At 35.8% G+C, this 27,055-nt stretch overlaps 2 protein-coding genes across 2 annotated transcripts; one reads left to right on the forward strand and one right to left on the reverse strand.

The window, feature by feature from the left end:
* The first annotated feature begins 663 nt into the window (after positions 1-663).
* Positions 664-9,687, forward strand: LOC147494835 (uncharacterized). The gene is made up of 18 exons (XM_086568255.1): positions 664-714; positions 1,094-1,192; positions 2,287-2,484; positions 2,576-2,635; positions 2,747-3,058; positions 3,140-3,305; positions 3,759-3,813; positions 3,916-3,979; positions 4,083-4,134; positions 4,256-4,358; positions 5,166-5,274; positions 6,959-7,056; positions 7,312-7,437; positions 7,534-7,670; positions 7,763-7,842; positions 7,965-8,089; positions 8,969-9,003; positions 9,213-9,687. Exons 1-13 carry the CDS (start codon positions 664-666, stop codon positions 7,346-7,348), a joined length of 1,404 nt encoding a protein of 467 aa, XP_086424381.1. The 3' UTR covers positions 7,349-7,437; positions 7,534-7,670; positions 7,763-7,842; positions 7,965-8,089; positions 8,969-9,003; positions 9,213-9,687.
* Positions 9,688-17,708: 8,021 nt separating this feature from the next.
* LOC147494836 (uncharacterized) lies at positions 17,709-19,714 on the reverse strand. Its single transcript, XM_086568258.1, has 4 exons — positions 19,561-19,714; positions 18,378-18,421; positions 18,256-18,315; positions 17,709-18,185 (listed from the first exon to the last, which is right to left on the reverse strand). Exons 1-4 carry the CDS (start codon positions 19,712-19,714, stop codon positions 18,012-18,014), a joined length of 432 nt encoding a protein of 143 aa, XP_086424384.1. The 3' UTR covers positions 17,709-18,011.
* Between the last annotated feature and the right edge of the window lie 7,341 nt (positions 19,715-27,055).

Here is a 27,055-nt window from a genome sequence, read left to right on the forward strand (position 1 = left end):
TCATATGATCTGACCTTTTATTTTCCATTTTAGGTGTCCTTTTTTTTTTCATATAAATGTGTTTAAGATCTAGTTGAGAATGAGTGGTCAGAAGATGTCTTGTGCAAATAATATTAAAAGATATGTCGAGTGAGTTGGAAGTCTCGTTGGCCTGTTACTTTTAATGTTTTCATCTACACTTGAGTTTTTATACCTCTCTCGTCCTGAAATTCCCATCTTAAATGGGTTTTAATTGACTGTGCCTGCTAAAAAAATTGTAGCACTAGTTGGTCACAATGGTTCAGGAAAAAGCAGTATAATTCCTCTCATGGAGAGGTTTTATGATCCTATATTAGGGATATTTGGATGAACATTTTCTCATACACTGTTGGTATGTTTTTTTTTTATTGATTTAATATTTTATTTATTTAATTTTTATTATTATGAATTTTTAGTTATGTTTCATCTATATCATCTGTCAGACTTGATATTAAATGCATTTTGGCCTGCTTTCAGGAGAAGTCCTGTTGGATGGTGAGAATATTAAGAGTCTTAAACTTGAATGGTTAAAAAGCCAAATAGGAATGGTCACACAGAACCCGCTTTTACTTAGTTTGAGCATTAGAGATAACATTAGCGTCGGACGATCGCCATGCCCGATCGATCGAGGAAGTCGCTAAAACAATGCATGCACATACATTTATCAGCTCCTTTGAGAAGGGCTATGAAACACAGGTAGAATATATGTGATATTTTCTTTTGTTCAAATTTTTTTCAACCTTGGTGAAAATTATACAAGTAAAGGCATTCATTGAATTATTATATAACTATATTTGAAAAGTAAAGATGCAACCCACGACTCATTTTTCATCTTGACAATATACAAAGTATCAACTTGTGAAGTCCTAGAATTATAGATATTTCCGTCTCGTTAAGAGTGCAATCCAAAAAAACTCGAAAACTCTCGCAAAGAATACCCCCAGAACCTCTGAGTGGGGAGCTCTTAAACAATGACTATTATCATAGCAAAGTCATGTATCTTAATGCTTGGTATTAAGTTATTAATGGAAGAATTATTCTTTTGTTGATATTCCTCTATTTTTATGCATTTTAGGTGGGCAGAGCTGGGTTGGCGTTAACGGAAGAACAAAAGATTAAACTTTCTGTTGCCAGAGCAGTGCTTTCAAATGCATCTATTCTTCTTCTTGATGAGGTGACTGGTAGCCTTGACTTTGAAGCAGAAGGGGCTGTTCAGGAGGCTCTAGATATTCTCAGGTTGGGGCGATCAACTATTATCATAGCTCGACGTCTTAGCCTAATAAGAAATGCTAACTATGGAGGAAGGACAGCTTGTTGAAATGGGTACCCATGAGGAACTGTTAGCCATCGATGGCTTGTATGTAGAGTTACTTAAATGTGAAGAAGTCGCAAAGCTTTCCAAAAGGTATAACCAATGTCTGTTTTACATTCAACATTTTACTGCCTAAGTTATTGTCATGGAAGACAATTGATATGTTTTGGGAAGTCTGAAAAGAATTGTTAAATTGTTATCTGATTCGGCAATGCTACTAGAGATTCTCATTTTCTGTTCATGAGCTTCCCTGTGCACTAGTTTAGTTATTACCATATGCATGGTTTAGATGAAAGTTGCATCATTTGCAGTCCCTTTTGCCCTTTCATTTTTCATTTTTATTTATATTTTTTATTTATTTTTTACCAAACTCTGCATGTTAGGTGTGTTTGCTTGTTAGAAAATATTACATGCATACAAAACTTTTGATTAATTGATAACTGAAAGTTATATCTATTTACCGAGGATTTTTTACACTTTAACGGGTTCTAGGGACATATATGTTTGACATACAAAATCACTCATCCGGACAACCACAGGATCTTGAAAGTTTAAAGGCTGAAAGATTGCCACGTGTCGAGTCAAAATGGTGAATTCTTTGCTTTCTAATTCAGCTCGAGCCAAGCCAAGTGCACTTGAGTTTCTATAACAACTTCTAAGTCCTTGCTATCTTTTGCTCCATGAAGCCTAGTGTTTTCGAAGCTCACTTATTGTTTGGGGTTCAATTGGTCGGAGATGCGTTTGTTTATTATTTACAATGTATCATGGCTTGACATGGTATATATCCACATATACTTGTCTTGCACTTGAGCTTATTGCTTCCTTGGTTGCTAAATAATTCAATTAGAAATTCATATGTAGGGGCAAACTTAGAAATTCAATTAGATATACCCAATCATTTTACATTACCTATTTGATAATATGTTGTCTTATAATATTTTATCAATGACGTGTAGGCAAAAAGTGTGAAAAATAAAATTAATCGTGCGAAGCAAACAGAACCCAATTGCTCAGGATGGACACCAGCGCAACTTGTTCGCCATGAGATTGCAAAGGAAAGAGGTGTGCCAGATGTAGAAGTTTTCCGTGGTGACCTGTACCTAGGCATGCATAGCCATGGGAAAAACAAATTTCCGCAAAGACAAGATTTGGTGGTAAGTCTTTATATGGTACCTTTTGTGATTTTTCAATTTGTATACATATATGGTATTGATACCCGGAGTTGGTATGTTTATCTGTCAATAGGATAAGATTGGTGCACATTCTGCCTCCAATCCTCAATCAGACCCGACTTGTGATGCTGTGGTTTGATATATATATATATATATATATATATATATTTTTTTTTTTTTTCAAAAGGTAAATTAGTCTAGAATATTAGTTATAAGCATAAATTAAAATTTTCCAATTAAATAGGTTCTTGGCAAGGATGGTAGAGGACGCATGCGGTTGATGGGATCGGGTTGCTCCAAATCAAAATTGAAGAACTCATCTCCTTATGTCAAGAGGAATCAGAAACAAGTGAAGGCGACTTCGGACTTAGCTGCCTTGTTTGAAAAGAAACTTGATCAGGTGACTAACAAATTTCAAGGACAAGTAGATCAGCTGACTCAAACAGTGCAGATTCTCTCCCGTATGATACCAATCACGCCTAGTACCCCTAATGGACCATCTTCCCATGGACCATCTTCTTCTTCTGGATTCTCTTCACATAACGCAGTTTCCAATGTATGAATCTATTTAATCTTTTTTATGTTCTTAATGAAACAACTAGACTCGGCTAGTAATGTTTCTTGCACTGTTTTTCAGGAAAGCAATTACATTGATGTTGAAGTGGATGTTAGAGCTCGTTGGCCTTTGAGAAAAGTTGCATTTGGGAGGGTGATAAATGTTGATCCAGGACATAAAATTGGTAGAAGAACCATAGGGGAGGGCAATTTCCTGGTCTGCATTGAAGCTATTATCGAAAGCTCATGTGAGATACCTGAACCATATAACCACTTTCGAACCCTTGGACAAATTGGGCAGGGAAATGTTATATGGCCTAAAGCGTTTCTCAATTTTCTCCCTCCTCGTTGTTAGGAAGCAAACTTGAACTAGTTTTAACTTGTATTAGACATGTAAGCTTCATTTTGAGTTCCATGTAAGCTTAAGTACTTTATTAGACATGTAAGGTTCATTTTGAGTTCCATGTAATTAGCTTAAGGTACTTTTATTAGACATGTAAGCTTCATTTTGTGCAGACTTTGTCTTTCTATGGATAATTTTGTTAGATGGAATAGTTTATCTTATTCATCTATTTATTTTTATTTTTTCAATGTGGAACTTGCATATGTATGTATGTGTTTGATATTTAGGTGGTGGACTCTACTCAATTGTACTAACCCCTTTTTAACTCTGCCAATTTATTTGCATTGTTGGTCCCAAGCCCGAATAAAGGAGGAGGAAAAAGGTTGGCGACTTGAAGGAATGTTGAAACATAGGTATGCGCTATTCTACTTTGAAATATTTACATCTCACTCTTTTCAAAATTTCAAGTTCACTAAGTAAAGTTTGGTTGGCATCGAGGTGGTGGATTACAACAGTATTGGGGATTACTGGATGCGCTGTTGCACGAAGCGAAAGCGGAAGCTAAGGGAGGAAGAAGAAGTTATGGGTTATTGGTTACTTTGGTACAGTAAGCTGCATTATTCCCCTAATATCTCTTCCTCTCCTCCTCTAACTCAAAACTGTGGTATTTGCTTCATTACAGGGGAAAAGTTATGGCTGGATGAGTGGGACAGTGCAGAAGAGTCAGAAAAGTGGTAGAGTTATAGCTTTCTGGGACAAATTAACTTGCGCTGTTTATTATTTTAATTCAGCTTATACTCTTCTCGAATGACTTGGTGACTTACACCGAGCAGAAGTTCTGTTTGTTTTTTTCAGTGAATGGGGTGAAAGATAGAGAGTCTGTGGAGAGCTCTTGGAGAAACCTCATTTACAACCAAACCGGTGGCGAGATCATGGGAAGGAAAAACGTAATGGACAGGTCTGTCTACATTTGAAATAAATCTTCTATCTTTTGCCTACTTGTATTTGTTGAAATACACCAAAGTTGTTATACACTAAAAAAAAATGGAAAATCTACAAGGAGGTGTTGAGCCTGTTACCTTTCTACAAGTATCAAATTCAGTTTGTTGTGTGGCCATACTTTTACAGAATCATCTACGATCACTACTGATGATTCCATACCAGAACCCCTTCCAAGTCCTTACTCTTTGGTATCTTTTTCGTCAAGCCATCAAAAGGGTCCCCATCATCTCCCTTTGAAATAACTCGCCTAGCAAACCACACCCCAGAGGGGTCAAGCACTTCTGCCATCTCTGTGGCATACAGCTTGTTCCCCATTGTATAAAGATGGAGCTCATAAAGCTTGCTAGCCTAAGGTAAAATAACAGGAAACAAAAAGAAACTTAGTGTCCAATAGAAACTGATACTAAACAACAATTACCTTTTATTGAAAATTACTTTCTCTAGGAAAGTCCAAATTCCTGGCTTCGTCCACATACCCATGGTTTTTCTTTTTTCTTCCGTGGTTTTTTGTTTTTCCTTGTTGTTTTCTCATGTGGGATTCACTAGTGGACTAGCAGGGCCTTCTTCATATATTAGTGGGAGGACACTCATATGATTCTTTGTTGAACTTAGATTTCTTATTTATGCCATAGATAGCATGTTAACTGCGACATTCAAGGTCGAATGAGTTTAGGATTAAATTCCAATTGTTTATGATAAAAGTTGTACTTCATCACATACTAATAGTAGTTTCTCCATTTTATTTGTGGATTACTTGCATCAGGGCAGCAGGACTTGCCAAGTTGTGCTTGTTTGCCACATGTGGAGATTCTGAGTTGAAAAGCTGCACCGGATTCTCAGCTTATAATGCGTTCTACTTTTCGGATGAAAAGGTCAGGCTGCGTCGATGTGTTTTCCTTTTCCATCTAGCCCAGTTTAACTCCTCATGGACAAATAAAATAAATTAAGAAAAAGAGAAAACTCGTCAAGACACCTCTGCACCATTTTCCCAACAATAACCTTTATGGTTTTTAACTTTTTATAGTTGATGGGAAAATTCTGGTTCAGATTTTTCTTTTCTTTTTTTAGGTGGGATAATAAAATATAGATTGCATTCTCATTTGTTCAATTTATTTCTGGAAATCATTTTTTGAGCAATCAAACTTGCAATTATTTATGCCAGGAAGATGAATAGAAAAGATAGTTGGTCCTTACATCACGTTAGCCTTTAAGTTCTGCTACCCTCTGGCAGTCATGCACAAGCTAACTTTCACCTTTTTTTTTTTCCTTTTCTTTATTTTGATAAGGCACTAGCTAATTGGGTAAAAATCTTGTTCAGGGTATTAGAATAAGATTATCGTTAGCTTGTTATGTTATATAAAAAACTAATCTTATATAGCAAGCACTACCTTTTGACTAGAATAATAAATGGTTTTCTGTTTCTTTTCTCTGGATAGTTAAATCATAATACCTTAGCAGAATTAACATAATTAAGAAGTGTGTTCTATTCATCATGCACAATTCTTCTATTCATCATCTTGGAGCTGCAAAGCGAATTTTGCGCCACATCCAAGGGACTGGTCATTATGAAATTTGGTATAAACCAGTTTCTGATTTTAGTCTGCTTGGTTATACTGATAGCGATTGGGCTGGTTTTGTAGACGACAGGAAGAGTATGGATTTGTTTTTAGCCTTGGTTCGGGACCAATCTCATGGTGTTCAAAGAACCAAGACACTGTTGAAATGTCGTCCTCTGATGCTCAAAATGTTACAGCTTTATCAGCAGCTGTCAGGCTAATAGGATGCGAAGGTTTTTAGAAGATGTGCACCAGACTCAGAGATGCTACCGTAATCTACTGTGACAGCAAGTCAGCGATTTCAATAACCAAGTTGCAGATGGGTTTACTAAGGTTCTTTCATTTCGCAAGTTTGTGAAGTTCAGATCCTGTCTTGGTGTTTCTTATATTTGCAATTTTGCATCATGGGGGAGGGATGAAATATGATACAAATACATACGCTATGTTATTGTCTAGTATTTAGGCTGGGTCGTACAGCCATGTGTCCCTCTTTAGTTTAATGTGTTGACTCAGTTGTAGATCTCATTGTGAAAGACCTATTGCTGTGTGGTTAGAGTAGTTAGTGTGTCTCGGTGTATGGGTTCAGGTACTAATTAAGATAGCGGGAGTGCCCACTATGCTTGTTCAGTTAATAGAAGTTCATTTTGGTTGTAGAGAACTAAGTTTCTCTGCTATGTCAGACTATGCATGCATTTTGAAGATCTTTGATTAATAAATGTATTGTGTTGTTCTCCATTCTCATCTTTCTATTCCAACAATTTTGAGGTTTCATTTTCTTACTTTCCATATTAGTTGGCTTTATACAAAGCTGGAGTTCCTTGGCTTGCATGGACTTATAAATTCCTTGAGTTGATATGTTTTGATCAGCATCAAACTATCATCTAGCTTTCCATTTTTATGTACGTAGTCACAAATATTATCAGTTACTCATTCAATTTTCTATTAACTTATGTAAACTATGCAGCAAATTGAGTGCTGACGTTGTTTTCAAAATATGTAGCAACACAATACGGAGCTTGTAGTGGATATGGTGAGGCAGCAATTTAAGAAACACATGCACGAGACATATCCAGAGAAGATCCAGAAATTGAAGGATGAGTAAGTCCCAGTTACTTTGTTACAAGTCACATTGTTTTATTTTGCATCTATACTGGTTCCTGATACCTGCGCACTGAAAATACCCGACGTGCAGCTTTTAATGATTAACGCAGAAATTAAGAAGTGTGTTCTGTTCTTCTATCCTCCTAGCCCTCTCTCTTTGGATAGCAGCTTTCTGCTGGTCATCATATCCTACAAATAAATGTTCAACATCTCCCCATGTGGTCTCTGAAGTTTCTGTTTCACCTTCTGTAGGTCTCAAAAAAGGTCCAATTTGCTTGTTCTGCCTTGACGGGTATTGATAGATAGGGAAGAAGGAGCACTCTGAGGATCTTCTATCTACAACTTTGATCTATGTTAGCTTCTAGTATCACTTGGATGGTAAAAGATCGTCTATATAAACTTCAGATTTTATTAAGATAAATAGACGTATTATAGAGTTAAAGAGACACTTATCACTAGTTGTTTTGTGAACAGATGGGCAAGAGAATGGTGATGTGTCTGGACAATTACACTTATGCTGGTGGATGTCTCTTCCAAATAGTCTGTGTAATGTGCTCTACTCTATGTTTTATAGCATGCCAATGGATTAGCCATATGGGCTAAGAGACAAGGTATATCGATATATTCATATATCCCAAACGTAGCGTCCCAAAATTGCCAAAATTTGAGATTCCCTGTTTGTTTTTCACTTTGTTTTCTTTAGAAGAAGTTTTATGGAGGGTTTTGTAAAACCCCATAACGAACCAATGCAAAATGGGAGTGTGGAGAATCTTCTGGTCTGCGGTATATTTCTTTTCCTTATGTCTAATTCGAAAATTAATCTTAAAGAGTGTATGGTGTCAGTTCTTGTTAGACAATCAAAACCATGAATTTGAACTCATCTTTTTGTACTTTTCTTTTAACAGCAAAGAATTCAGAAAGACTCACGAAGTAGCATTAGTGGCACCTCTGCCCCTCGGGGATATGGTTTGTGAACTATGTGCTGAGAAGCTGTGCTGAAAGACAATTTACCTGCGGTATCACATATAAGGTATTTTGACTTAATCTGTTACCTTATATTTCCACGGCTACTGAGTTTTTCTGCTCTTACACATGATTTGTTAAAGTTATTGGTTCTTTGTTCTTTGTGTTTGTCTTTTTTAAGATGATATTTTTTTTTCCCTTTTTTGCAACAAATTGTTTAATAGCCGTAGTAGTATCGTGAAATTGCTTTTTTAGCGGACCGATATTCTAGACATCGACCCTATAATGGAATTCATGAAGTTTTCATGTATAGAGCAGTATTGTGAACTTGTGGAAACTAAGTAATTGGTGGTATCTCTCATATTCAATAGCTGGTTGCCGTATTACTTTGTTCTGAATATAGGTCTATATGTAGGAATACAATTTGATTTGTGGGGAGAGAATGATGGATTACTAGGAACTATGCTTAAATCTGGCTTGTTTCTACCTTGCAACTTCTGTCTTGAGTCCCGCTAAATTGACCCATCTATTACAATGTGATGTCTCAGGTTCTTCGTCCTCGTTGTTCATCAGCTTGTGTTTTTGAATCATGTCTTGTGGAGTTGTCAGATCGTCTCGTCCTTCAACAATCATAAGAGGAGCTTATTTTTTTCTTACTTCCACCGACTTTTTTCTCTTGGAGCTCTTCTGAGTTTGTTCTGTAGAGTTCCTGTGTTGTGTTATACATAGACCCTCCGGATTGAGAATGTGTTTCCATGATGGCTTTTCTAACTTTTTCTTTGATGTGAGATTCCTTAGCTTGCAAGTCTTCATATATTGCAAGTGAATCTAATTGTCCACGTACACTTACACTAGTTTTGCTTCTTGAATACACTAGTGATTTCTGAATTTATTTTTCAAAGTTAGGCCACTAATTTTTTTATTTATATCCTCTTATGGTTTGTAGGAAATTGTCAAGGATTGATTCGAATTCAATACAAGGTTTGCATTTCTTCTTATCCTATTATTAGTTGTTGAATACTATTTTTATGTAGATTCTATGGGAAAATAAGCTTCTTTTTATTGTTGAACATACAAAAGATCCCATCGAGGTCATATTATGTCAAATTTGCAACCTTTTTGTTTTTGTTTTCCAAGTTTGGTATAGCTTTCTTCACTAACTTTTTTTTTAATGTTCTTTCTCATGCCAGTGAAGGAATTTAATATCCAGACTTGCACTTGGTGTTCGTGCCTTGAAGAATCATAGAAAAGTACCGCTATTTGATGTGCATCCTTCTTAACGGAACAATCAATATGGTGCATCTTTATCTTCTTAAACTACAACGAGAAAAGAGAAAAGAAGAGATTTCTTTTTAGTACCGATTATCTTTCGACACTTTCCCCACTTCTTCTTGACTAGGGCAGGAATATGTTTAATTGTTCCACTTGGAATTGGAACATTTTGTTCATCTTCAGTCGTTTTCAACCCCCTAATAGTTTGTCTACTCAAATCTAAGGGTATAAGGTTGCATTGTGCAAGAGCAAATGATTGATTGTGCAGGAGCAAATGATTGATGTACCAGAGTCTTTAAAATGGTTTGTGGCAGATAATTGTATATATGCGTATATTATGATAATTTTTGTTTCTTTTTTTGACATCAATGATATGTGATATATTTACTGTCATATTGTTAAGTATGATAAAAACAATAACATATTAAGCATTTATTATAACGTTTGGAAAGACATATCTTTCTTATGACAATTGGAATGACATAGTACGATTTGTTTCAATGCCACATCAAGTTTGGTCTCATATGACTCTAAATTGTTTGTAATGAAAATATCAATAATGTCGTATGTCATTCTAAATGTCATATTGGTGCTCTACTTCTTAAAGTTTCTAAAGTAACATACGTAGGCTTTTTTCCAGCACCAAGTCTAATTTATATATCATTTGGAATGACATATACATATATTACACCATTTGTAATATATATATATATATTATTATTCCATTTGTAATGACATAAGAACCCATATATTATTTGGAATGATATGGACCTATACTACTTACCACATTGTTTTAAATTGTAATGACATAAGTATATTTATATCATTTGGAATGACATAAACCTATATTACGTCATTTGTAATAACATAAGATCATCTCTAGGTGGTGGAGGCAAATCCACATAGTTTGCCTCCCCCAATGTGAATAGTCACTCACAAATCGTCCCCAACTCTAGGTGGTAGCAACCAAATCAAGTAAATAGTGGGATCCAATTTTATTTTAAAATTATTTTTTGTTAAAAGTGGGTCCCAAGTTAGTTTTTTTAATTATTTAATTAAAAATTAATTTTGCCAAAAAAGTGGCGATGGTTTGTATGTCATTCCAAATGATATATTAGTACTAATGTCATTACAAATGATGTAATATATATATATGTCATTCAAAATATATATATTTGTATATATATATATATACAAATGGAGTAATATATATATATATACAAATGGTGTATATATATTACTCCATTTGTAATGACATAACAACCCATATGTTATTTGGAATGATATGGATATATACTACGCAGTTGTAATGACATAAGTACTCATATATCATTTGAAATGACATAGACCTATATTACATCATTTGGAATGAGATAAGAGCATCTCTAAGTGGTGGAGGCAAATCCTCATAGTTTGCCTCCACTAATGTGAATAGTCATTCACAAATCGTCTCCAACTCTAGGTGGTAGCAACCAAATTAAGTAAATAGTGGGACCCAATTTTATTTTAAAATTATTTTTTGTTAAAAGTTGGTCCCAAGTTAGTTTTTTAATTATTTAATTAAAAATTAATTTAGCCAAAAAAGTGGCGATGGTTTGTATGTCATTCTCAATGCCATATTGATGTTTTACTTTTTAAAATAACATATGTAGGCTTTTCTCGAGCACCAAGTCAAGTTTATATATCATTTGGAATCACACACACACACACACACACACACACACACACACACACACACACACACATATATATATATATATATATATATATATATATATATATATATATATATATATATATATATATATATATATATATATATATATATATATATATTACTCCATTTGTAATGACATAAGAACCCATATGTTATTTGGAATAATATGGATATATACTACGCAGTTGTAATGACATAAGTACCCATATGTTTTTTGAAATGACATAGACCTATATTATGTCATTTGGAATGACATAAGAGCATCTCTAAGTGGTAGAGGCAAATCCTCATAGTTTGCCTCCACTAATGTGAATAGTCATTCACAAATCGTCCCCAACTCTAGGTGGTAGCAACCAAATTAAGTAAATAGTGGACCCAATTTTATTTTAAAATTATTTTTTGTTAAAAGTGAGCCCCAAGTTAGTTTTTTAATTATTTAATTAAAAATTAATTTACCCAAAAAAGTGGCGATGGTTTGTATGTCATTCTCAATGCCATATTGGTGTTTTACTTTTTAAAGTAGCATATGTAGGCTTTTTTCCAGCACCAAGTCTAATTTATATATCATTTGGAATGATATATACATATATTACACCATTTGTAATGACATTAGTACTAATATATCATTTGGAATGACATATATATATTTACTCCATTTGTAATGACATAAAAACCAATATGTTATTTGGAATCATATGGATCTATACTATGCAGTTGTAATGACGTAAAGAACCCATATATCATTTGGAATGACATATATATACCTATATTACGTCATTTGTAATTACATAAGAGCATCTTCTAGGTGGTAGAGGCAAATCCCCATAGTTTGCCTCCACCAATGTGAATAGTCACTCACAAATCATCCCCAACTCTAAGTAGTAGCAACCAAATCAAGTAAATAGTAGGACCCAATTTTATTTTAAAATTATTTTTTGTTAAAAATGGGCCCCAAGTTAGATTTTTAATTATTTAATTAAAAATTAATTTGGCCAAAAAAGTGGCAATGGTTTGTATGTCATTCTCAATGTCATATTAGTGATTTACTTCTTAAAGTAATATATGTAGGCTTTTCTCGAGCACCAAGTCTAATTTATATATCATTTGGAATGACATATACATATATTACGCCATTTGTAATGACATTAGTACTAATATATTATTTGGAATGATATATATATATATATATATATATTAGGCTGGCTACCTACCTACATACGCAATCCTACCTACCTACATAATGAACTAAAAACTGATTTTATGGGGATGTGATCTCCATAACATGGAGATCATCTCTACAAAAAATCAGCTCTTTTGAACATGTCTAACCCTACCAAAAATTAAGTTCAAATTAGAAATTTATCTGACGGTCCAGAATTTTAACACTATTTTGACAAGACTAGACACATCCGATTTAGCTAATTTTTTGTGGAGATACTATCTATGGTAGGGAGAAAATATCTACAAAAAATCAGCCTTTAGAGCAATGTTCAAGTCCACTTTTGGATTGCGTATGTCAATTCCGTATGTCATTTCTGTATGTCGACGATATATATATATATAGGGGAGGGATAGAGGCACATTCACTGTAAATTAATCGAAGCAAAATCGTAGACTTCAAAGTTGAATTAAAGGCTGAATTTTTGTAGATATAATCTCTCCACCATAATTAACATGCTCACAAAAATTCAGCTCATTCAAAGAAATCTAACCTTAGAACATGCTCACAAAAATTTTGGACCGTTAGATGAAAAGCTCAATAATGAACTCTAATTTTTACATGGTTAGACATATCCAAATATTATAATTTTTTATGAGAATGATCTTCATGGTGGGTAGATCATTTCTACAAAAAACCAGGCCTTAATTCATTTGTGTGTGAAAAATGTGGTTATAATGTGCGCATAAGAATGTGCCTCTATCCCTCCCCATAAGAATGTGCGCATAAGGGGCTAGCTACCTTGATAGCTCCAATTGACAGCTTATCTTGACAGCTCGTCACGTCCATTCGATCACAACCCATCCAATGTCCAAAAACTATTCCTTATCAAACAAAGAATTCAGGGTGGGTATAATGGTCATTTTAATTTTCTATTCATAAAAAAAAAAAAACACAACAAAACTTCTTCGAGACTTCTTCTTCTTCTTTTTCTCACTCACTCTCTACAGAGAAACCCACGCCCGTTTCTTCTTCACAAAAGATCACCCGACTATTCAATTGAGCCCATTCTCTTTCTTCTTCACAAAAAATCACTATACTATTTTTTTTGGAATTAGCCATCTCTCAAAACCAAGGTAAGTTAATCTTATTTTATCGCTCTTTTGGATTTTCCCGATTTGTAAGAAGTTAATATTCTTTGCTTTGATATTGTCCTTTTTGAACTTAAGTGCTTTCTTTTTCAATTAGAATTCTTAGTTGTTTGTTCTTGAAGAATTGCTCTATAGCCCTCTTTTTATACCATAATCGTTTTTGCTAATTAGAATAGACGTTAAAATTGTCAATTTAATAATATATGGGAGTCATTAATATCTATTTTATACCGCTTTGATTTTTTTTTCTTTTTTTTTTTTTTTTTAGAAATGGAAGAAAATGTTAGAGCTTCATTGCACTTCTTCTTGTTGTCATCGATTCTCAAAGTAATGACGTTAATAAATTAGTTGCTCCATACTTAGGTATGAAATTTAATAGTGTTGATGAAGCAAAGAATTACTACAGAGTTTGGTAAAATGTGAGGGGGATTTGAGATTCGTGTTCGGACTACGGATAAAAAACAAACGGGTGTGGAATTGCCTTCTAGTTGTCTATTGGTTTGCTCATGCGAGGAGGTCCATAACAAGAAAGAAGAAATTGAAGGTGTAGCTTCGAGAAGTACTTCGACTATTAGGTGTGGTTGCCAAGCTAGAATGCGAGTTACAAAAAGAAAACTTGAAGATATATATGATGTGAGTTTGGCTGGAAATCACCATAGCCACAGTTTCGTCACTCCATCAAAGAGACAATATATGAAAGGTAACAAAAATATGCTTGAAGCTGCAAAGAGTTTGACAGAGGTTTTTCATGACAACGATATACTTGTAGGGAAGTGGCAGATGTTTTCCATGGGGATGAGATTAGGTTTAGGAGAAAGCATTGTTGGAACCACCATTATGGTTTGACGAAAAAAATGCCTACAAATAATGATGCAACATCCGTGCTTCACTATTTTAGGCAGAAGAGTGCTGAAAATCCTCAGTTCTACTATGTCGTTCAATTAGATACAAAATGTGTAGTAGTAAATTTCTTTTGGGTTGATGGAAGGTCCTGTGTCCAATATGAGTACTTTGGGGATGTCGTATCTTTTGATACAACATATAGAACTAATGTTTACGGTATGCCTATTGCCCCTTTTACTGGAGTCAACCGCCACATGCAGTTCATTCAGTTTGGTTGTGCCCTGCTACTTGATGAGACAGAAGAGACATTTGTGTGGTTGTTTTAGACATGGCTTGCAGCTATGGGTGGTCGTCCACCAACTTTAATACTTACTGACCAAGATTTAGCGATGACTGCAGCAGTTAGAAGAGTTTTCCCTACTACTCGACATCGATTTTGTCTTTGGCACATTATGCAGAAATTTTCAGAGAAGTTGTCATTTGTCTACCATAGGCTCGATGTATTGTGTTCAGAGCTTACATATATTATTTAAAAGTCATAGGATTGCTGATTTTGAAAGCAGGTGGTCTGCACTACTGTTGAAGTATAACTTGACTGAAAATACTTGGTTGACAGAAATATATAAAAACCGTACGTCTTGGGTTCCGGCTTATCACAATGACATTTTTTTTGCTGGTATGCATACGACTGGGTGAAGTGAATCAATGAATTCTCATTATGATCAATTCGTTAGTTCGACGACTACACTTATGGAATTTGTCCATGGTAATGAGAGGTCTTTGGAATCGATAGCCAGGAATGAAAGGGAATCTGATTACCGTACCGAACATACTTCTTGCATTGTGGCTAAGGATGCTTTCCTCCTCAAGCATGCAGGTAAAGTTTATACCATTAGTGCTTTCAATATATTCAAGAAACATTTAGAAAAGGCTAAGATGAAGTATAGAATTGTTGGAGAAGAGATAGACATACATGGAACAGGAATTTATACGGTGAAGACAAGGGACATTAAGCAAACTTCAATTTGGAAAGTGACTTTTAATAAAGGAACTTTGGAGGGTGATTGTGAATGTAAGAATTTTCAGTTCGAAGGATTACTTTGTGCTCACATTTTAAAGCTTTTTCAGCGTTATGACATCGAAGAGATTCCATATCATTTTATTTTGAAACGGTAGACGCAAAAGGCAAACACATACAGAGCAGTGTTTGATGGTGGACTAGTGGCCGGTCATGAAGACCAGGAGCCATTAAGAGTTTCCCATTGTATCAAGGTTGCTACTCAATTGGCTTATGATGCATCAACTAGTGTTGAGACATATGCATATTTTATTCAGAAGATGAGTGAAATGTCTATTGGAGTTTCGGAGCTCAAGGAAACTATCAACAAAACGAATGCAATGAATAATGAAGCATCTCCAGTTGAAGAGCCTATAGTTGATACCTCACATGTAATTTATTTAGTTTGTTTTTTTTTTAATCTTTGCAATGATAAAAATCCTATTTGATTTTAACTCTTAAATCTTCTTTTCAGCTCTTGGTTTTGAATCCCAACATTTCTCAAACGAAGGGAAGGAAGAAGAAAACAGAGAGAATGAAAGGCCCCAGGGAGGAAGCCTTAGAGAATCCAGGAAGAATGTGTAAATCTTGTAATAAGATTGCTAAGCACGACTCCAGAAATTGTCCAGAAAAATTAAAAAACAAGAGTGTGGAATGACATGCTTGTTGAGTGTGGAAGGACCGCTGATTATGTTCTTACTGTCTTGTTTTTTTTGGTGTGTTTTTTTAATTGTAAGGATTATAAAACTATCCAATTTTTTGGGAGCTTACATCAGTGATTTCTGTTTTTTTTTTATGTCGGATAATTGATACTAGAAAAATGGCATGAGGCAGCTGATCCTAGGTTGTAGAAAGTCCGAGTGATTCGATTGTTGTTCCTGATGGAGCAGCTTTGTCTGCATATCAGTATTTTGAGAATGTGAGGAATTTCCTTGTAGCTGTGGAAGAAATGGGACTTCCCAATTTTGAAACATCCGATCCGGAATGTGTAGACACAATTTTGAGAAATTTTGGTTTTGAGGATGTACATTGTTGCTTAGGTAGCTGAATTTGACAAAGCGGATGTGGTATGTCAAGATTTGGTGGGAGTCTAAAACCTAGCAATTTTGGAAAATATTTCACAAGGAAAAAATTAAGAACCTTTTACTTAATTCCTTTGTCAAGGAACGATCCAAATCATTTGGTGTGGAACTGAATTCAAATGGTGATCTTGCCCATGATAATTGATATGGGGTTTGTAGACTATAATTATTTTTCGGTTTTGTGCTCGAAGTTTTCCATGTTATGTAGTGAGTTCAAAAGTTAAAATATCTGCAAATTAAATTGGTGCAGAATAATCGTTCATTGAAAATGTTTGTCCATACTCTTTTTTCAGAGAAGAAACCAGAAGATGTCCTAATTGTAAGAGTTCTTTCTCTCGTTAAGTTATTTCCTTTCAGTATATTAGTAAAATTGTTGTCCCAATTGTATGAGCTATGAACAATTGGACTATGAACAATTAGACTATGAACAATGAGTGTTCATAGTCTATACTTTCGGTAGCTATGAACACTCATTGTTCTTAGTCATGAGCTATGAACATTCTTTGTTCATATCACAATTGGACTATGAACAATCAATGTTCTTAGTCATGAGCAATGAACAATTTATGTTCATAGTTATAAGCAATGAACATTTTTTCATATTTCAATTGTACTATGAACAATGATTGTTCATAGTCATGAGCTATGAACATTCTTTGTTCATATCATTCAAAAAATGAGTTGGTGCAATACTGTCAGCATGCGCCTATATCCCAAGCACTATAAGAGGGCGGGTGCCTATATCCCAGGCACTATAAGAGGGCGGGCGCCTATTTGGGTTTAGGGGCGTGCGCCTATAGTCCATACACTATAAGAGGGCGGGCGCCTATTTGGGTTTAGGGGTGTGCGCCTATATCTCAGACACTATAAGAGGGTGGGCGCCTATTTGGGTTTAGGGGCGTGAGCCTATATCCTAGGCACTATAAGAGGGCGGGCGCCTATTTGGGTTTTACTTTTCAGTTGTTATTTTCGGTGAGTAGATTGTGGGCTTTGTGACTATGAACAATTGGACTATGAACATTGATTGTTCATAGTTCGGTAGCTATGAATACTCATTGTTCATTTCACAATTGGACTATGAACATTGATTGTTCATAGTCATGAGCTATGAACATTCTTTGTTCATAGTCCACAAATTGTTCATAGTCCACAAAGAACTGTTTCTGTATCCAATTGGCATTCAAATACAACAATAATGAATGAACCCATATAAACAATAGCATAGCATTGAATTATTTTTTACATTGCTGATAACAAAGCTTTAAGTTTACAAAGCTTTCAATGTATACACTAACACACCTTGATCAAATGCTTGAAGCTACACAAAACAGCTAACAAAATGCAAACCAAGAAATGGCTAGATTTTCTTAATCAAACATTGCTTTTTCTTAATTCCCATAAAAAAAGTTATTTAAGCTCAGCTCAAATTGCAACATGAAACAAGCTTGAGGGAGCTAGAAACGAGTAGAACCTCGAGTAGCTCGAAGTTCACTAATACTTTGTCGGGAAGTCAAATTTCAGCATGTTCATACTCGGCCCATATTACAGCACAAATGAACTTGCTTGAGCCAAGAATGAGCGGCGCCTGAGTAGATCAGTTAGTTTAGCAACCCTACGTGAGGCGGGGGCTCATCGGTGAGTTTAATAGCTAAATGACCAAGTGTACAACTAAGTGAAGTAATACATTAAAATTAAGTCAGAATGAAACTTACTGCAGCTTCAGAAGCTGTAGTGCCAAAAAAAAAAAAGCCTCAGTTTTAAGGTCCAACATTATAGCTTTAAGGGAATCAACTTGAGAGTCTAAAGCCTTTCCTCTTCTTTGTAATATATCAACAGTTTGCTTGGATGTTCGTTCGTCATAGTACCCTTCTCCTAACAGAACCTTCAGAGACATAATATAAGAACAAAAGGAAAAATTACACTTAGCAATTGTAGTGAAACAAACAACTTACCAAAAACTCATTCGTGTGTATTAGTCGACCAGGAAAGAATGCTGCTTTGCCAAAGGGAACCTGCCAAATATGCATAACACTTCATTTTCATATAGTGCAAATGTCAAGTAAAGAAGACTTACCATTACATCATGAAAAAGTTCATCTGGTAGCTTCTTCACAAGTCCTAACCAAGTTATTATTGTCACGATGAAATGTTGCAATTAGTACTATTTTACTCAAACCTCCATATGCTTATATGCTTCGGTTGCAATAATTAGTACTATTTTGGCAAGAAGAAATCTATAAGCTCCTATAATATGCTTATATGCACCTCTACAAAGCTCTGATTATAGTTCATTCTACCTAGGATAGTGTGGATGCATTGACAAAGCTATATATCTCATTGGTCAATATCCTCTATTGAAATATGAGATCCTTAGTTTAGGCCAGATGCAAAAATTTTGCACCCCACAACTTAAATTCATTGTTTATCAAAGAGGGAAAAAATAAAAATGATCAAATTAAATAGCATCGGAAAATTAAATTGCATTGAAATCCACTGTTTATCATAACAAAAACATCAATTTATCCAATTTAGAACTCAACATTCATCTCAAACACTACATAATAGAAGAAAAGAGAGTTAATAGAAGAAAAAAAAACTTACATCTTTTGAGTTAATCAAACGTGGTGGTGGGTTTCTTTGTAGTGGTGATGAGTTTCTCGATCTATAGTGGTGGTGGGTCTCTCTCTTGAGTGGTGGTGGGTCTCTCTGGTCATTTCTCTGTAGTGGTAGTGGATTTCATTTTCGTTGTTGAGGGGGAGGAAGCCACTTCATCATCTTCACTGTTCACTGTTAGTGAGGGGAGAGACAGCGAGAAAGGGAGAGGTTTGTGTGTTTTTTTTTGGGTTTATTCAACAAGAAAGTTAAATGACTAGTTTGCCCCCGTTCTATTCTTTAGTTGTTTGGGTGTGTGATCTGGCCATTGGATTAGATGGGATCGAACGGACATCTGGCAAGATAATCTGTCAATTGGGGCTTTCAAGGTAGTTATTCCGATCTATTTGTAATGACATAAGAATCCATATGTTATTTGGAATGGTATGGACTTATACTATGCAGTTGTAATGACATAAGTACTCATATATCATCTATCTAATAAGATAGGGATTTTTTTAGCACTAAAAGACAAAATTATAATAAAATATGGTCGGATCATTTTGAGCAAGATCTAACGGCAGGGTTCGAGCCCAAAAAATATTAGTTTCGGTTTTTTTTACAAAACACATCTTCTCACCATTTCTCTCGCTCGGATTTTATACCCTTTCTCGCACTCGAACTCTCCTTATTCCAAAATCCCCAAATCCCAAAAAGGGAATCATCATGTCTTCTTGATTGAGTAGCCATTGAAGAAGGAACGGCAGCTACACTTAACCAATTATTGATCGCTTTTCTCGTCACCGCTTCTCCTCGCATCTTCAAGGATATCTTGAATTACTGATAACGTGTTGGAAAGTTTCTTCATCTCTTCATGACCAACTTCGTTTTGGATCAATGAGCTGAGGTTGTCAACTGCCATTAATTGTTTCTTGGTGAGAAAACAAGGAAGAGCTCTAGAATCCAGTTTAGGAGTATGAGAAGAAAATTTTCAGTTGGAATCCAGTTTAGGAGTGGACAACCATAGCAAGACTTGGAATAGTCAAGTTGATAGTGAATTGGACGACCATAGCTCCACTTCCTTGCTACTGTTTGGTTTGATACTTTGATGATCTAAAGCCGTTTAAGGTGAGTTTTATTGAACCCTCTAGCTTATTTGTTTTTTATTTTCAAATTACGAAATTGGTATCAAAGAAATGTGTACCATTTTTTAGCTTTGTCTTTGGCATCGTTGCTAGAGGTGGAGACAACTTCCGAGAGACCGAAAGTTGCCATTGTTTGTTCAAGAACTATTTCGAGAGATCTGAAGCCATTTAAGGTGATTTATTGAGCCCTCTAGCTTATGTTTTTTTTTTTGAATTTTATTGAACCCCTAGCTTATTTGTTTTTTTTTTCAATTAAGAAATGGGTATCAAAGAAATGTGAACCATTTTTTAAACTTTGTGCTGGGGTTGTTTAATGGCGTTGTAATGCTTTCAAATTCCTCTTTTTAATTCTTATGACTATTTCCTCTTTTCTTCCATTTCTTTGATAGTGGAGAATGTAAATAAAATGACAAAAACTAGAAACCATCGATAGTGGAGAATGTAAATAAAATGAGAGGTATACTAAAACCACTTTAAACAAAAGAACAAAAGCTGAAAAATAGACTTAATTGAATTAGAATTTTCTATGTTAATTCCTAAATATATCTGAAAGTCAATGTATTTCAGTGCTTTTCAATTAGGTGTTCTACTATTTACTACTTTGAGTCTTCACCGTGCTCTTTGATTAGAGCTCCATTTTGATTCTTTAACTTTGCGTGTTTCCAAATTTTTGCGAATTGACGCTTCCTAGGCAATCATGGTTAAAGAGCGCATGGAAGAGAGAGGAAGGGAATCGTTAGTTCACCCAGACAATTCCATAGCATGTCATCCTATTGAACCTCCCAATCTGGTATATGTGCCTCCACATCGAAGAAATGTTATGCCTCCTAATCTGGTATATGTGCCTCCTAATCGAAGATCAACTGCGACTTCCAATATTTTATTTGTTGTGCCTCCTAATCGAATATCTAATATGGCTCGAATAGGTTATCTCGTTGTTGTGCCTCCTAATCGGCGTCTAATGCGGCTCCTAATAGGTTATATGTTGTGCCTCCTAATCGAAAAATCTCCCGCAGCTCTTAATAGGTTATCTGTTGTGCCTCCTAATCAAAGATCTCCCGCTCTTTAATGAGTTATCATTTGTGCCTCCTAATCGACGCGATCTCCTGCGGCTCCTAATGTGTTATCTGTTATTTCTCATAATCGAAGATCTACTGCGCCTCCCAATCTCTTATCTATTGTGCCTCCCAGTCAAAGCTCTATTGCACCTCCTAATCGGAGATCTATTGCACAATGTCTTTGAAGAGAAAAAAAGATATTGATCAAAGGACTATAGCACAACAAAATCGGAGACGAAGAGAAAAAGACATTATGTCTGATTACATATCAGATTCCTTTAAGAAGACGAGGTCAACGTACGAAATTGGGTCCTCTTCATCTATCACGGAAGATGTCACAATGCAAAGTTGTGAGGATAACACTATGTAAGTCAAGTGCTTAAATTCTCACTCTTATGTTAGGTTTCAATATAATGTAAAAACATGATATATCATAGGTCTATTTTTGCGATGATCATGATATGTGAATTTGATGAAAGTGAAGAAGAAATTCTTAATCCTCATAGAGGCCATGTGCTTCCTATTCCAAATCACCGCCACTTTCTAGGAAAGATGGATGTTCTCTCATTCCATTTTGTTCGCCCTTCATTGGAAAGATGAACATCAAAAAAAAGCCAAGAACGACCTTTATTTGGAACTTGTTGTTTACAAGGAAAAGTTAAGCTACCGCTTTTCTCCATCTGCCTCGCACTTAAATATTTATTCAAGGATCTAATAAATGTGCAAAATTATTCCGCGGAGCAGATTCGGCAATACAATGTGTGTAATGCCTTTACCGTCTTGGTTGTAAATTTAACGATCGTGTGTGTTACATGGATGTGGTCCTACCTCATTCATCGTTCATGGAGAGTTGCGGCACCAAATCGATTCATTGTTGCCTCCCGATCCGGGATGGAACCTAAGTTTTCACAACTTTATATTTATGATCCCCTAGCTACTTTGGATCACCGCCACAATCGCAACCCGAATTTGTCAAAGGAAGTGTTGAAAACTGTACAAGAAACTCTTCTGCAGACCCACAAGTTTTGTGATATCTATAAGCAAGCATTTGAGGTTTTAACTGAAAATGCTTCTGAGAATAACAATGTTCCGGTCCATCTACACTATTATCCGCGTTTGGATAGACGAAGGTACAATCTTCCGACAACTGATGAGATCGCAGTGATATTGCCTGGAGATGGGAGTAAGGTTGATGTCATGCGTGATATTGTACTTCGGTTGAGAGGAGGGCATGAGTTGGAACGGATAAGCGAATGTCATCCCGCTTATTTGCCTTTGCATTATGTTCTTCTGTTTCCTTATGGGAATTTGGGTTGGTCACCTAATTTGAAGTTGTGGGATGTCAAGAGAAATGCTCCAAGCAATGCAAGACTCACCCAATTATTGTATTATGCCTACCGTTTGTTTGAACGACCCACAGAGTACTCATCTATCTTGTTGGGGTGTAAATTGTTGCATGAATTTTTGGTTGATGCTTGGGCTGCATATGAACAGAACCGGCTGCGATACATTAGACTAAATCAAGACACCATCCGTTCGGATGTGTACAAATGCTTGATAGATGTTGCATTTGAGGGATTAAGTCTTGATCAAATTGGCCAACAGTTCATTTTGCCTTCCTCGCATGTTGGAAGTCCAAGGCACATGTACGAGATTTTTCAGGATTCAATAGCTATCACCCGCACTATAAGCACCCGATATTTTTTCTACGGTGGATCGCAGCAAACCCTAATTGGCGGGAAATTAAAGATGCGCTCAAGGAACACCAAACTTCAGACTTCGCCCTGAAATAGTTGCAACGGTATTCGAAATAAACGAAAAGCAATTATGAAAGAAATTTTTGAAGAATGATATCTTCAAATGTGGTTGCATATGTCTATACCATTGAATTTCCAGAAGCGTGGTCTTCCACACATGCATTGCCTTTTATTTCTTAAGCATGATGATGACAAGATCCAAACAGTGAGCAAGTGGATAAATTTGTATGTGCTGAATTCCCAGACCCTGACACCCACCCTGCATTGTTTGAAAGAGTGAAGAAGTGCATGGTTCATGGCCCCTGTGGTGATCGAGATCCGAGTGCTTCATGTATGGAAAATGGTCGATGCACCAAAGGCTATCCAAAAGAGTTTGTGGAGGAAACAATTATGGATAAAAAAGGGTACTCCATTTACCGAAGGCGCGACACTGGCAAGAAATATTTTGTGAAGAGGAAGAATTAAATAGTTAAAGTTGATAATGAAGATGTTGTTCCCTACAATGCATATCTGTCTGAAATGTTTGATTGCCATATCAATGTTGAAGTTTGTGTATCGTCAAAGCCTGTTAAATATATTAACAAGTACATCTACAAAGGCTATGACAAAGCAATAGTGGCGGCAAGAACAAATGATGAGATTCGGGGAATATATCGATGCAAGGTACATTGGACCAACCAATGTGATGACATCTATTTTCAGAATCCAATGCATAAAGAGTTTCCAAGTGTCCAACGATTGGCTTCATTCATTTAGAAGGTATGCATAGAGTTGTTTTCAATAGCAAAGATCCCATGGATGCAATTCTTGCCCGAGCCGAGACCAAACTTCAACACCGACAAATTTCTTTTAAGCCACCACTAAAGATCCAGATATGCACGCCAAGATATACCTATCAAGAGTTTCCACGACACTATGTTTTCCACAAAGACTCTCAAGAGTGGACTCCTAGGACTCAGGGACCTTCCATTGGTAGGATGTATTTTGCAAGCCCCAATGCCGGGAGCCGGTTTTATCTACGCTTGCTACTTCATCATGTAAAGGGCCTACCTCCTTTGCATATCTTTATAAAGTTGGTGATACCGTGTACAACACATACAAAGAAGCATGTATTGCCCGTGGGCTGTTGGAAGCTGATGATGAGTGGATACAATGCCTAGAAGGGGCGGCGATAATGAAAACTGGATATTAACTGCGGAGGTTGTTTTGTGTAATTCTTTTAGAGTGTCATCCGTTACAACCAGATCTACTTTGGAGCAAATTTTCATCGAGTATATGTGATGATCTTGGACACTGGCTTCGAACAAAGCACGACATCCCGTGATCAATGATGAGCAAATAAATGTTACATACTTATATTTGGTGGAACAAGTCCTTTTAGAATATGGGAAGACATTGGAAAATTTCCCGCCCATGCCAAAGCCAAAAGAGGATTGGAGAAAAATTGTTGGCAATAGGCTCATTTGGGGACAACGCCAACCAAAGATGAAGGCATAGGAGAAGAGGCCGAGTTGATGTGAGTCGCCTTAATGACGAACAACTTTATGCTTACAACTGGATGGTGATTCAAATGTGGTGACAAGGGCAAACTTTTCTTTTTGAATGGAGCAGCTGGTACAAGGAAAACTTTTTTGTATAATACAATTGCAAAAGGCACCGCGGCATGGGTCTTATTGTCATCATGGTGGCATTATCGGAATTGCATCTCTCATTGTTAATGCGGACGACCGCTCATTCTACATTTAAAATTCTAATTGATGTGATGGATACCACTTTTTGCGGCTTCACTAAACATTCTGACCTTGCTGACCTATTTAAAGAAACAAAACTAATTGTTTGGGACGAGGTGCCCATGCAACATAGATAATCGTGTTGAGGCCGTGGATAGAACACTTCAAGATATTTGTGGAAACAAGAAGATATTTGGTGGTATCACTACGTTCTTGGTGGTGATTTTCGACAAACACTTTACTTTGTTATACCGTTAGGCGGAGAGAGCAATTTGTTGGTGCATCACTACGGGCTCTTTCCTTTGAGTTATTTAGAAGTTTTGCGGTTGGTACGACAACATGCGGCTTGAAATGGCGAGTCCGAAATGTCGAATTCGCCCGATTTTTTGTTGGAGGTGTGCTACTAATGCTTTCTAATTAGAATGTTTTTTTTTCTCCATTAGTTCCATATATAAACGAACTATTTTAGAAACTAATGAATTCAGTTTTGCTTTGATTCATTTAAATTGGTTCAATCCTAAAGATTAATGCGCATACATTTGCGAATGGAATACGCAAGTGTACCAATATCCAAGAACTCATCTTCTCTGTCTATCCCCAATTGGATGTTATGGACACACCGCCTCCAAATTTCTTTTACCGATCGTTACTATTCTTCTTGCCTGTAATGATGATGTGAGTGCAATTAATGAGGTTGCAATGAATTTGTTCCCGGTGAAGCGGCTTGAGTATTTGGTCAGCAGATAAAATCATCGAAGATGATATTGATAATCCAAGTGGGGATCACTATCCCAATCGAAGTTTGAACTCCCTCGACCATTCTAGCTTACCACCTTTCAATCTCAAGTTAAAACCTGGATGCCCTATAATGTTGCTCAGGAACATAGCACCTAAAGATGGCCTTTGCAATGGGACACAACTTATGGTGCTTCAATGTGCGAGTAAAGTCCTTCAAGCCAAAATTTTGACTGGAGAGAAAGCTGGAAATCCGGTACTCATCCCAAGAATATCTCTGGCTCCCTCAAATTCAAAGTTGTCTTTCAAACTATCAAGGTGACAATTCCCTGTTCGACTAGCTTATGCCATGACAATTAATAAGTCACATGGCCAGTCAGTGAAATATGTTGGCATTGATTTGAGGACACCAGTTTTCAGTCATGGGCAACTCTATGTGGCCATGTCCAGATGTACTTCTTCAAAAAGAATATCTGTTTTTCTTCCACCTAATGCAAGAAATTGTACCACAAATGTCGTATATCGAGAAGTTCTTCTCTAAAGACATTGATACCAATGAGAAAAGGCGAGTGAGAAATTAAAGAATGTTACTTTTATTGGTTTATAAATTAAAGAATATGTTGTATCCATATATATGCTATGTAAGTTTTTATGATAGTTTTTTTTTATGATAGCGTGGATACTTAAAAATAATAATAGAGATTATTTTATTTTGAGAACCATTTCTTTTGTAAACAATATGTTAAATGTATCTAGTCTAAAAAAATCATGTGTATGTGGTTTGTTTGCAGGTACCAAGTTAAATTGCTATAATTTTTCAGCGACATGATTGTAGTCTTTACTTCATGGCGCATTTATCCATATGGTAGTAGAATGGTGTGAACAGTATGCATAGAGGGGAGAATGAGAGAAATGAAGAACTCGATCAGTGGGCGTGGAGTATTTATTTTATTTAATTTTTCCCTTTCATTACTAGAATTAGCCCCAGGTGAAAAATTATGCAAAGTCTTCTTTAATGTTTAATGAGTTGTCTTTTAGTTTTAGAAGTAATTTGTGTTGTATATAAATATGAAGTTATATATTTTGGTATGGTTGATCTATTATGAGAATTGTATTGTTTGATTTTCAGGTTATGACAGGATTTAGGTTTTTGAAATGTTGAAAATACAAAGGAGACTCTGCTGAATTTTTTTATTTTTTTAAAAAAAATGATGATGCTCTTAATTGAAGACTCTCTCCCTTTATTTTCATCATTCTCATTCTGATATGTATTGAATTAAGGTATGTGTAATGAGTTGGTTTGTGAGAAATGAAATGCATAGAATTGCAATAATTAAGCTCATTTAAGTATGCGTATGAAATGATTAAGAAGTATAAAACTGTTGAAAATAGTTATATCATCGATCCAATGCTACTATAGAGATGGTCTCTTGGGGTGTTGTTCAAAAGCAATGTGTCTAGAGTGCCGACTGCCACGGGCCTATATTGCGTTATTTGTAATGATTTAAGAGCATCTCTAGACGGTGGAGGCAAATCCCCACAATTTGCCTCCACCAATGTGAATAGTCACTCACAACCCATCTCCAACTCTAATTGGTAGTAACCAAATCAAGTAAATAGTGGGACCCAATTTTATTTTAAAATTATTTTTTGTTAAAAGTAGGTCTCAAATTAGTTTTTTAATTATTTAAAAATTAATTTGGCCAAAAAAATGGCGATGGTTTGTTGAAAGAAA

The sequence above is a fragment of the Coptis chinensis genome, chromosome 6 (genome assembly GCF_015680905.1).
Source record: "Coptis chinensis isolate HL-2020 chromosome 6, ASM1568090v1, whole genome shotgun sequence".
In the NCBI taxonomy this organism is placed as follows: Eukaryota; Viridiplantae; Streptophyta; class Magnoliopsida; order Ranunculales; family Ranunculaceae; genus Coptis; species Coptis chinensis.